The sequence below is a fragment of the Gadus morhua genome, chromosome 6 (genome assembly GCF_902167405.1).
Source record: "Gadus morhua chromosome 6, gadMor3.0, whole genome shotgun sequence".
Classification (NCBI taxonomy): Eukaryota; Metazoa; Chordata; class Actinopteri; order Gadiformes; family Gadidae; genus Gadus; species Gadus morhua.
In genome coordinates, this window is record NC_044053.1 from 22,456,335 (window position 1) to 22,468,065 (window position 11,731).

General features: G+C 44.5%; 1 protein-coding gene across 2 annotated transcripts in view; it reads left to right on the forward strand.

Annotated features, from left to right (window-relative positions):
• Positions 1-3,902: 3,902 nt before the first annotated feature.
• grin1b (glutamate receptor, ionotropic, N-methyl D-aspartate 1b) overlaps positions 3,903-11,731 on the forward strand; it is a 34,006-nt gene continuing 26,177 nt past the window's right edge. For both annotated transcript variants that reach the window (XM_030359353.1, XM_030359354.1), the window contains exons 1-3: positions 3,903-4,793; positions 8,529-8,663; positions 9,812-9,988. In XM_030359353.1, coding sequence (XP_030215213.1) covers positions 4,542-4,793; positions 8,529-8,663; positions 9,812-9,988 — 564 coding nt within the window. In that variant the 5' untranslated portion in view covers positions 3,903-4,541. The remainder of the gene's footprint in view (positions 4,794-8,528; positions 8,664-9,811; positions 9,989-11,731) is intronic.

Consider the following 11,731-nt stretch of genomic DNA (forward strand, 5'->3'; position numbering starts at 1 on the left):
CCAGAAAAAAAGATAAGTAGAGAATGCCTAAACACAGCTACATCTCTCTTACTCTCCGCCTTGCTCACTCTTACTCTACTCTTTCTATCTTGTTTTATTTACATCTGAGTTACAAAGAGTAACAGCTCTCGAATCGTGTCATCGATTCTTGATGCGTCACAATGCTCAGTTAGCCTCGTGACGCAATCCTGGGTTCACATTCTGTTCCACTCTACATCCATCTGGCCTCAAGCCTGTTGAAAGCCTCTCCCCAAAGGAAAGTGTTATGCCCAATCAGTGCCAGGTGGAGGGAGGGGTTCAGCTCATGACAAAACAAGGAGCATCGCAGTAAATATTTCAAAACAAAGGCCTTGCCCAAAGTAAACGTAGCAATCTAAAAAGTTGACAGGGTTCGTCCAGGCTTTTGGCTGTGCCTCATTCTGTGAACCCTCAACACCGTTGTTCGTAGATTGGATCATTGATCAAGTTAATACTCCTTCCATATAGCCTAATGCAAATACAAATGCATTAACATGTGTATATCTTCAATTAAGTATGTAAAAGAGGCAAATTAAAATTCGAAAATCAAGCTTATTTTACAAGCAGTGACTACAGCACTATTTCTTTCCAAATGATCGCTTCTTCAACTTCTTCAATTTAGTTGTATTGTTTTTGTCAGAGCCGCCTATAAAGCTACCTATATAGTATCTTATTGTAAAATACAATTCCTTGTTACTGCCTTTAACTGCTTGTACAATTAATGTTATTCTTGTTTATTTTATTACAGATCCATAAACAGATACATCTTTGCATTACGGAAGGCGTATGAAGCTACGTTGCTAATGCTCTGGAGCCTGGGAATTTACATCAGCTCGCTATTGCTAATGGCTTCTGGCTACGTACAGTGGGATCACTGAACCAGGCTGGCCAAAGAGGGGGCTCACTGCCCTTGTCCGAACCCAGCAAGGTTCCCATGGTGAAAAAGCCTAAATCATCAACTTACCCTTTTAATAAGCCATTACATTTTGCACAGGTTGTGTTGCTATTGCTCTACTTCCATTTACATGGCCATTTTTACATTTAAATTAAGGGCCTTTATCAGACGCTTTTATCCAAAGCAACTTACAATAAGTACATTTGTCAGAAGAAGGAGAAACAATGTATCAATATCGGTACAGTAAGGATGTACATAGAATAAAGTGCCAACAATTGTTAGAGTAACCCATTCCCCGTATACAACAAAGCTAGCTAGGATAATATTGGATATGATGCTAAATACTATATTTAAGTACAAGAACGTACAACAATAAGTGCGTACATGAAGTGCCAGGACGTACAACATACAATCATTGCATAAGAGGGGTGGGTGGTGAGGGAGGCACTGCGGCCCTGTCATTGGCAGGGAGCTCGTTCCACCAGATGCGGTGCCAAAAACAGAAGAGTTGTGACCGTGATGATCAACCTTTACTTGCTCTTAGCGATGGTGGTACTAGGCGTACAGCTGAGGTAGTTGAACCTCGACCATATACCACGTTTGGTTGGGCCCATATGTGTCGAAATCAATTTCTGCCCTGGATGGTCTCGCAAAGCTAGTGATTAGCTGTTCTACGGCTGGATGTACAGCCTGTATCACAGAGCTTTAATAGACTTATAGGGCCAAAGGAAGGGACACAAACATGTGTAGCTCATGAAGTTAATGATGGGATCGATGGGCATGCCATGTTTAACACCATGAGATACCCCTATGAGGTCCTCCGGAGAACAGCCCAATCAAGGAGCATTCATATGGTCTTTTTCCTTAAGGATGTTTTCAAATTGTACTGCTCTCCTATGGCTTAAAGCTAATTGTAGCTAGCTATCAGGTTTCATCATGCTAATTGTGCTCTCCATGCATTATTTGGTGTTTTTTCCATCTGGAATCAGAGGACGGATTTGTAAAAGTCTTCATTTAGTTTTGCCCCATGTTTTCATGTTCTCCTGCTGGGGATGTTAACCGACTCGCACTTGTGTGCCTCAAGCCTCGACGGGCTTCTGTGTCCTGACGTTGGTCATGCAGGGGGAGGTATCTCTTTTTTTCATGCTCTGGGGCAGCGGTGTCTAGCGGGGTGACGACAGGCGTTTCAGACTCTTTTAATGTGGTTGCAATTGCATTATTTATAAGCTGAACAGAGCCGGAGACTCAAGCTGCATCACTATAACCTTCAGCCGCTCTGACTGACGACAATGGCTTTCAGTTTTTCAGTCCGCACACTTGTTGTATTCATGGCGTTTACATTTACTTTACTGCTTCTGTTTATTTAGAGCCTTCGTCTGGAAAATGTATTTACTGACAGAGCAGCATTTGAGTATAGTTTCTTTTATTTTCATTTGTTTAGAAATTAATAAAGAGAAAAAATAAAAAAAGAATATGTTTTTTTTGTGTATATATATATAAATAGGCCTATATATCTACTGTATATACATAACATATATAGGCCTGTATACATATGGATTTATCATAGTCTTGAAATGCTATATTAGTCTATATTATTGACCAATTATATTTTTAAAGAATTCCAATAAGATGGAATCGATGTACCTCTGTTTTCTTGATCTGAGGAAATGAGAACTCTTAACACCCATGGGGGTGATTTAATTGATGGATTCGCCTATAGCACTGGAAACAGAACACCGCTCAAAACGTATCGGCACACAGCGCGTCTGCGCTCGCGTGCTATTTAATTTTAGCAACAGTCAGTCTAATAGCTTTGAATAAAACTGGGGCTAAGCGCGGAACTTTAATTATACGTTATAGGTCTATTAGGGTTGGGAGGGGGGGTCGAAGCTGAACATCACAAGCCAGTCGGAGATGCTTGTTTCCTTGGCAACGGTACTCCGGCGCTCTGTCATTAACTATTCGCCCTTCGCGAGCCGTATGCAGCTGCGCGCGAGGCTGATGAGATGGAGGTGATACTGTTTACTTCACCGACTGCTTTCAGACTGTATTCGGAACAGAGCATTACAAGAACCGCGCGGGAGAGGAAGGATTTGATCCAACAAGCTGGCCTCTTTTTCACGTCAACATGTTTGGGTTCCTGCTGCCCCATCTGTTGATACTTGGCATCAATATATCTCTCCCCGCGAGCACAAACACACACACACACACACACACACACCCCCACACACACACACACACACACACACACACACACACACACACACACACACACACACACACACACACACACACACGCACACACACGCACACACACGCACTCGCCCCGTGCAAGGTATCAGCAGGCTGGGTGAGTGGTCCTCCATGTCGGCCAGAAAAAACACCCACAGACAGACCTTCTTCCTAAAGTGTAATCAATTATGTATCAGTTACAAAACACAAAACCATAAATCTGTGCTCCGCAGTTGACAGGCATTTAAATGTATCAACCGCGGGAAGTTAACATTTGCTCAACACACAGAAGCACTGTGGGGCCACTGTGCTCGGTGTAATTAAGCAGAGAGCACCAGGGAGTTGTGCGGCCCCGCTGTCCCAGAGCCACCAGTAGGGGAGAGAGAGGGAAGTGTGTCAATTATTAACGTTCAAACATCACGTTTTAATGTTGATATTAAACTAGACGGATAGTGGGCCTAACAAAAGTCAATGTCACGCATGGCAGGTGTCCAACGTTGTCCTTGTGTTTGTCCTTTACAGGTTTCGGCGCTATTTACATTCTTCTGTGTCTTAACACTGTCACTGTTATCCTAACCTTTGTTAAAGCGTTATATAGGCTGAAGAAGGTCGTTAGCGGGGACGTGGACGGGGAATTGTGTCGTTGACTCGTTGCATTAATTCACATACACAAGAGCATCTAGGCCGAAAGACCGAAGCCAAACCAGCGGAAGGAATCAGAGAAGGCATCGGCGGCGCGCCTTTCTAATGCTCCCAGCGCGGGAGCGAGCGGATCAGGACCAAGGACAGCGGCTCGCGAGCATCAGGTCATTCGGAACTCCACGCGCGTCGGAACCACAACACGTGTGATAATGAGGGAAATGTATCGAGGCGTCGGTCTAAAATAAAACGCCTTCTCTCGCAAAGTGGACCGTTTTAATCATCGCCTGTGTGTCATTAATTAAAAAGAAGGGGAAAAAAGAACCGAAACGGTAATCAACAGGACGCACCTGGGAATGGACGACAGGGTTTCAGTGTTGTGACTGTGTTGTACTCTCTCTGTGTGCGTGCGAGCAGCTCGCGGGCGAACAGGTTGGCGGTCTTTTATCCCGAGCCCGGGTCGAGGAAGTATCAAAGCGTCGTCCGCGGCTCCGCTGTCAGAACGTCACCGATGACATTCCGACGCTCCTCCGAGGTCGCGAGGACAAAGTGTGCGTGCTGCTAACGGGCACCGTGCGGTGGATGTGATTTCTTCCTATGTTTACATTCGAAGGAGAACGCTGTCTTGCTGGAAAGCGTGTACGTGTTTGTACATCTCGCCGCCTGTTTAAGTGTTCACACATCCAGCAAAGTGGGTCCTCTATCTTACCCCAGTGGTCCCAGTTTATTTGTTGCTTTTTTCTTATTTTCTGTCAAAATGCGTTTTTTGTTCCTCTTGGCCATTTTCGTGGTGTGCTCGTGCGCCCGTGGGGGATGCGAACCCAAGATAGTGAACATCGGGGCAGTTCTGAGTCAGAAACGCTACGAGCAGGTCTTCAAAGAAGCCGTGAGCCTGGCCAACGGCATCTATGGCAGGGACAAGTTTAAAATGAACGCCATCTCCGTCACGCACAAACCCAACGCCATCCAGATGGCCCTGTCCGTCTGTGAAGACCTGATATCCAACCAGGTAGGTCTCTTTCACTCTCTCTCTCTCTCTCTCTCTCTCTCTCTCTCTCTCTCTCTCTCTCTCTCTCTCTCTCTCTCTCTCTCTCTCTCTCTCTCTCTCTCTCTCTCTTGCTCTTTCTCTTTCTCTTTTTCTCCCCCTCCCTTTCTCTTTTCCTGTCTATGTCTCTCTCCCCCTCTCTCTCTCCCTCTCGCTCTCTCCCCCCCCCCTCTGCCTCTCCCTGTGTGTGTGTGTGTGTGTGTGTGTGTGTGTGTGTGTGTGTGTGTGTGTGTGTGTGTGTGTGTGTGTGTGTGTGTGTGTGTGTGTGTGTGTGTGAGTGTGCATGTGTGTGCGTGTGTTGGGGGAGGACTGTAAGGGTGACCTGTTGTTTGCACCATGTGTCAATACAGAAAGGACAGCGACAGAAAGACACATTCATTGATGATCAATTAATGGATTGATTGAGGTACAATAATTGTAATTATCACAATCATTAAAATGAACACAAATTCCACTGAAAATGCATACGCTAAAATGAAAGCAAGCTACACCACCAGTTTGGTCTCAGGGTAGGGTCAAAAGATAAATAGAGATAACAGGAGATAAACAGAAAGAAAGCTAATGAAAACTGAACATAGACGTGTATAAAGCTATCTTCTTATGATCAATTATTAGAACCCTAAGGACACAATGATGGCTCCCAAAGGGACTCTGAGTCACTTTTAAACATCCCACACACAAGCATATGGACGCACACGCAAGTGTGTGTGCGTGTGCTTGTGTGTGGGATGTTTAAAGCAATATGAATGAAGGTATACACACAAGCACTTCAACGTACTTCAACTGTTGCCTGGCTTTTTTTGATAGATGTGCATCATTGTTCCTCATTTTCTATACTGTCCAGTGTAGTCCTCGCTTCTCCAGTGGGGCTCTGTGTATTCTACAGCAGTACACAACAACGTTTAGCCTTCCCTTTCACGGCCCACCAAGTTGATGAATTCTGAATGAAATTGAGTGTAGCAAGGCTAAGAAATGATGCGTCATTGTACAATTTACCTCATGTTGCAAAACCTTGAATTACAGTGTGTCAAAGAAAGGTTCTTATGGCGATGTATCTGATATGAATTCACGTCATATCGGATACTTTTAAGTTCTGAGCTCAGTTTTATTAGCCCGAGGGTAGGACAGGGTCAACGGCACAATAAAACGTGTTTATTGACTTGGAGCTGTCGTCGGTGCCGCCATCTCACGACACTCCCAGATACGCGACTCTCAGACAGCTTTGACCCAGCGATGTGATGGTGTGAACACAAATGGAGATTTGACATGACACACTGAAGTACGTGGCCACAGTTAAACAGAACTTGGGCTGGGCTCTACAATGCCAACAGGCAAATTCCGACAATGTTACAGTGGCTACAGTTTTTTTCAAAAAAATATGAATTATTAATTCTGCCTTAACTTTCCCCTGTTGAATAATTACAGGAGAACAAGGCGTCAAAGCCAGTTCTATTATTCACAGCCAAGGGACTCCTCCGTCTTCTGTCATTGTGTTTTTTTGGGCAAATAATACAAGTACCTTTTTTCAACCATTATTTCAAAGAGCAAATCAACAAACACTAGATATTAATCATCTCATTGTTTTCTTTATATCATCTTAACGTCATCTTGTAATTTCATGTCTAGCCAGTGGCAGGATAGAACTCTTAGCTGAAAGGTGCTGGGTTCAAAACCCCAGATCAAAACTTAAGGCACCCTTGAGCAAGATGCCCGACCCCATACCTGCTGCCGAATGACAAATGAAAACAAATCAGTGTCAGTCTGTATTCTGATCCCTGTTTCTGTCGCGTTCATGATAGCAGCAAACATGCTGGAATAAGCCCTGGAATTAGTCTGGATTCCCCCGGTGCGGTTGACAAAGAGTGCCCAATACCCATCGCAGAAAACTCTTCTAGGTTAGGATGCTGCTCGGGGACAGCAGAACACACATGAGTACATAACACTGATCGCTTATTAGTCCCACCACCCACAGCTGTGTGCCCCTGATTGAGCATCTCCGCCCCATCCGTTGAGGCTGAAGCCAGGCCCCCTTCACACCACAAAATCACTTTGGGTAGAGTGTCAGCTCAAATAAATAGATAGTACCTTTCTACTTTAGGCAATAGAATATCTATGAGTTTGGCCTACATATATTCCATTTGACTCTCTCCCACTCTCTTTCTCTGTCTCTCTCTCTCTCTCTCTCTCTCGCCCCCTCTCGCTCCCCCTCTCTCGCTTCCCCTGCTCTTGCTCACATTTCTCTCTTAGTAATGGATTGTGGTTGTACGGGGTAGTCCCCATATTTCATAGCGGTAGACTGGTTGAATGGGGCGGTGTTCTGTGTTAAGTGTTGTATGGAGCAATTTACAGTGTCTGAGACTGAGATACTGGTCACAATGTGTGGGGAATATTAAAAAGCTAATACTCATGTGATGTTTCTAGTGGCCTTCATCTGTTTTGTATTTCATATGGTATATGACCTCACTAGTTTCCTTAATCTGATGTCAATCTCCAGGATAGATAGGACAACGTGTCCTGTCTGGTCTATATGTCCTCACTAGTGTCCTTAATCTGGTCTATATGTCCTCACTAGGAACCTATCTGGTCTATATGTCCTCACTAGTCTCCTATCTGGTCTATATGTCCTCACTAGTGTCCTTAATCTGGTCTATATGTCCTCACTAGGAACCTATCTGGTCTATATGTCCTCACTAGTCTCCTATCTGGTCTATATGTCCTCACTAGAGTCCTTGATCTAGTCTATATGTCCTAACTAGGAACCTATCTGGTCTATATGTCCTCACTAGCCTCCTTCATCTGGATATAGCCTCACCAGTGCCCTTAATTGTCTCTATGTGTTCAGTAGTCTCCTCCCGCTGGTCTTAATTTCCTCACTAGTGTCTTTCTATGTCACTAGTTCCGTTCTGTGCTCTATTGTCTCTTCTGCTCTATATGATTTCCCACCAGGGTACTAAATGGTCTATAGTGTCCTGTCTCTTCTATTCTATAATGTGTCTTTGATCCATCTATGCATGGGTTGTCGATGAATGAGGCCAACATGGCGCATGTGTGTGTGTGGGGGACAATGGCTTTATTATTGAGAGAGAGCGAGAGAGAGGTGAAAGAGAGAGAGCGAGAGAGAGAGCGTCAGAGAAAGAGAGAGCGTGAGAGAGAGAGAGCCTGAGTGAGAGAGAGCAAAAGAGAGAGCAAGAGAGAGAGCGAGAGAGCGAGAGATGGAGGGGAGATTAACAACCTCTTTCTCTGATAAAGCACAGGGAGGGGCAGATTAGAATGCCAGTGGTGATGATGCATAGAAGTAGAGCACACACATACACACACACACACAACACACACCCACACACACACACACACACACACGTGGTCAGACGACAACGTAGTGCTCCAGGGCTTTAGCTTGTCGTAGACAAGGCTGAGCATATTAAATATTCCTCTACTGTTATGCCAGCCTTTCTGCTGCCTCTCTGGCAGTCCATCTGTCCTACCTGTGTGTATATCTGTGTGCGTGTGTGTGTGTGTGTGTGTGTGTGTGTGTGTGTGTGTGTGTGTGTGTGTGTGTGTGTGTGTGTGTGCGTGTGCGTGTGCGCGTATGTGTGTTCCTGCATGCGTGTGCGTGTTTGTTATCGTATCGTGGGCAGTATTATAGGATGTTCTTCAGGTGTTCTGTGTTATCTTGCTAATGAAAAGCACGTGTGATTCCAGGTCTATGCCATCCTGGTGAGCCACCCGCCCCAGTCCAACGACCACCTGACGCCCACGCCCGTGTCCTACACCGCCGGCTTCTACCGCATCCCCGTGGTGGGCCTCACCACCCGCATGTCCATCTACTCTGACAAGGTAAACATTGTTGTCGTCGGCCCCTGTCGTCATCGTCGTCATCATCATCATCTTTGCAGTTGTCGTTGTCGTTATCATACTGATCATAATTACCATAATCGTTGTGATCATCACGGTCATAATCTTCGTCATTATCATCAGCATCATCGCTGTCTACGTCATCATCATTGTCGTCATCTTCATCCACGCCACCTGTTTGTTTGTCTATTCTGCAAGGAGGCGTCTTCATCCTCCTCCTCCTCACCTACTCACCACCACCACCACCACCACCACCACCAGGCTTTCCGTCCAACAACATCATTTCCTAACCACCAGCTGCTCCGCAATCCTTCTCTCATCCCAGATGACCATCTTCATCATTATTAACATGTCAGAAGCCCACTGTGATGATCAACATCATAATATCATACGCATGTTAGCGTAACTATCATCACCACCATCATCCTCATCGTCAGGTACGTTTTAGCAAACTTTATTTATTATGAATTTTATATTTGGATTTCAAATATATCAAGACTCATTCTGTTTTGAAATAATGGAATGAACATTGACGAATAAGGAGCTGCTATATAATTGTGTCTATTGTGTCAACTATTTTTACTTATCAACTGGCGTTGACCTTAATGCCTCTGGACACATGAGATTGACCTACAACCAATCACAGCAACAATCTGCATGACACATCAGCGGCAGCCATCTTGGTTGTTTAACGAAATGAAAATCTGTCTGAATAGGAGGGGGCCAGATGCAAATGCCAGAGATCATAAAACATGGGCTTGCAGATATGTGTGGTGCCCAGGTTAACTACTGACTAACACTACTAGTAATCCTACAGCTATTACTACTACTACTCCTTCTACTACTATTAATTGTATGTGTAGTAATAATAATCATAACATCTAAAAGGGATCACAGAAAAACTGAAAACAGTATTCCTGTGTTATATCTATATATCTCTTATTCAATTTGAAATGCAAAGTTTTGTTTAGGAACGCACAAACAGAACCGTTTTAATATGTGTTCCTTAAGGAGCTTTCAGTAACGTAGCAAAATACATCCGGCCATTGCATAGAGCCTCGAAGACCCTTTTGCATGTGAGAGTACCAACCCTCCTGCTCCCCCTCTCCTCTCCTCTCCTCCGTGTGCAGAGTATCCACCTGTCCTTCCTCCGGACCGTGCCGCCCTACTCCCACCAGGCCCAGGTGTGGTTCGACCTGATGAGAGAGTTCCGGTGGAACCACATCATCCTCATCGTGAGTGATGACCACGAGGGCCGAGCGGCACAGAAGAGACTGGAGACACTGCTGGAGGAAAGAGAGACCAAGGTGATACAGCATATGAAGCTGTGTGTGTGTGGGTGTGTGCAGTTTGTTTTGTATGGTTATGTGTGCGCGTCTTTTGTACCTTGTAGTCGGCTATGCTGCGTGATTCTGTTTCTTCTGTGTGTTTTGTGAGCTCACTCATCCACTCATCCATCTGTCATATTTCATTACATATTTTTCCTGGCTTTCTCATTTACTCTCTTTCTATCTGTCGATATCTGTCTGTCTGTCTGTCTGTCTGTCTGTCTGTCTGTCTGTCTGTCTGTCTGTCTGTCTGTCTGTCTATCTATCTATCTATCTATCTATCTATCTATCTATCTATCTCTCTCTCTCTCTCTCTCTCTCTCTCTCTCTCTCTCTCTCTCTCTCTCTCTCTCTCTCTCTCTCTCTCTCTCTCTCTCTCTATCTCTCTCTCTCTCTCTCTCTCTCTCTCTCTCTCTCTCTCCTCTCTCTCTCTCTCTCTCTCTCTCTTTCTCTGTCTCTCTCTCTGTCTGTCTGTCTGTCTGTCTGTCTGTCTGTCTGTCTGTCTGTCTGTCTGTCTGTCTGTCTGTCTGTCTGTCTGTCTGTCTGTCTATAGATCTATAGATCTATCTTTCTATCTTTCTAACATCATGTCCAGGTTACGTTCCTCCATCTCTACAGCGAAATTATCGAACCTAGAACTGGGGTCGCACAAACATACATACAGAAGGTGGGACAGAGAAACCAGTACACCGAGAAACCAGTGATTGAGTTAGTGTCTGTGTTGTGGGTCTCGTTGTGTATGGAATGGGCTCTCCCGAAGCAATGTTGTGTTTGTTGGGATTAAATAATAGATATGAGATGAATATGCTATAGAAGATACAGATCAGTGGCAGTAGTAACACTCTGTTAGAAGGCAGGGCTGCAGGGTTCTGATGGAAATACCATGTCACTGCCTGTTAATGGAAGTTATCACTCCCCTTCAATTTCACTTTGTAAAAAGGAAAGAGGAAGCGGCTGCTGGAAAGGGAAGGCAGTTTTGTCTACCCTCTGCACATTTCGCCCACTATGAGGACTGGCTTGTTTTGTGATGGATTGGAGATCTAAAGTTGGATAATGGGTGTATGCTGGATCACAAACACAGAGAGGTTCCAGACCTTTAAGTAAGCTGGCTCCAGGGGCACTCAGACTGACTTTCTGGAGCCATTAACTAAGATCATAGGAGGCCAGACTGACTGCTTTTAGACTTTTCCAAGAGTGACACACTGTTAGGTAGATTCATATCGTATCCCAAAGATACTTCAACTCATAAAAACACACTGTACATGCAAACATTAATTTGTCTTAAATTATTATGAATTGCAATTATTATGAATTGCATTTATGAATGCATTAAGATCTACAGATGTGTGCCTACCTATGTTCCTCTGGTCCTACTCCTGAAGAGGCCGTCTGTCTGTCAAGCATTTTGCTATAGGACCTTATGTGTTGGTCCATCGCTGAAAAAAAAATACACCACACTGCCTCAGACATGCTATAGTATATACTTATTTATACAACGGGTGGCTTAAATCCAGTGATCTGATTGGTTCCTAACTGTTGTATAATGAGCATATACATAACTGCTATGACGCCCAATCATTTTGTGAAAGTTTGCATATCACTCCGCGCCTGGAAGTAGAAACGGTTACAAAGTATAAAAGTAGTTGTATAAAAGCAATAGCACAGTTCACTGAAGCCTAAAAATATGTTGAATGATGGAGAGGGTGTAAATGTTGTTACTCC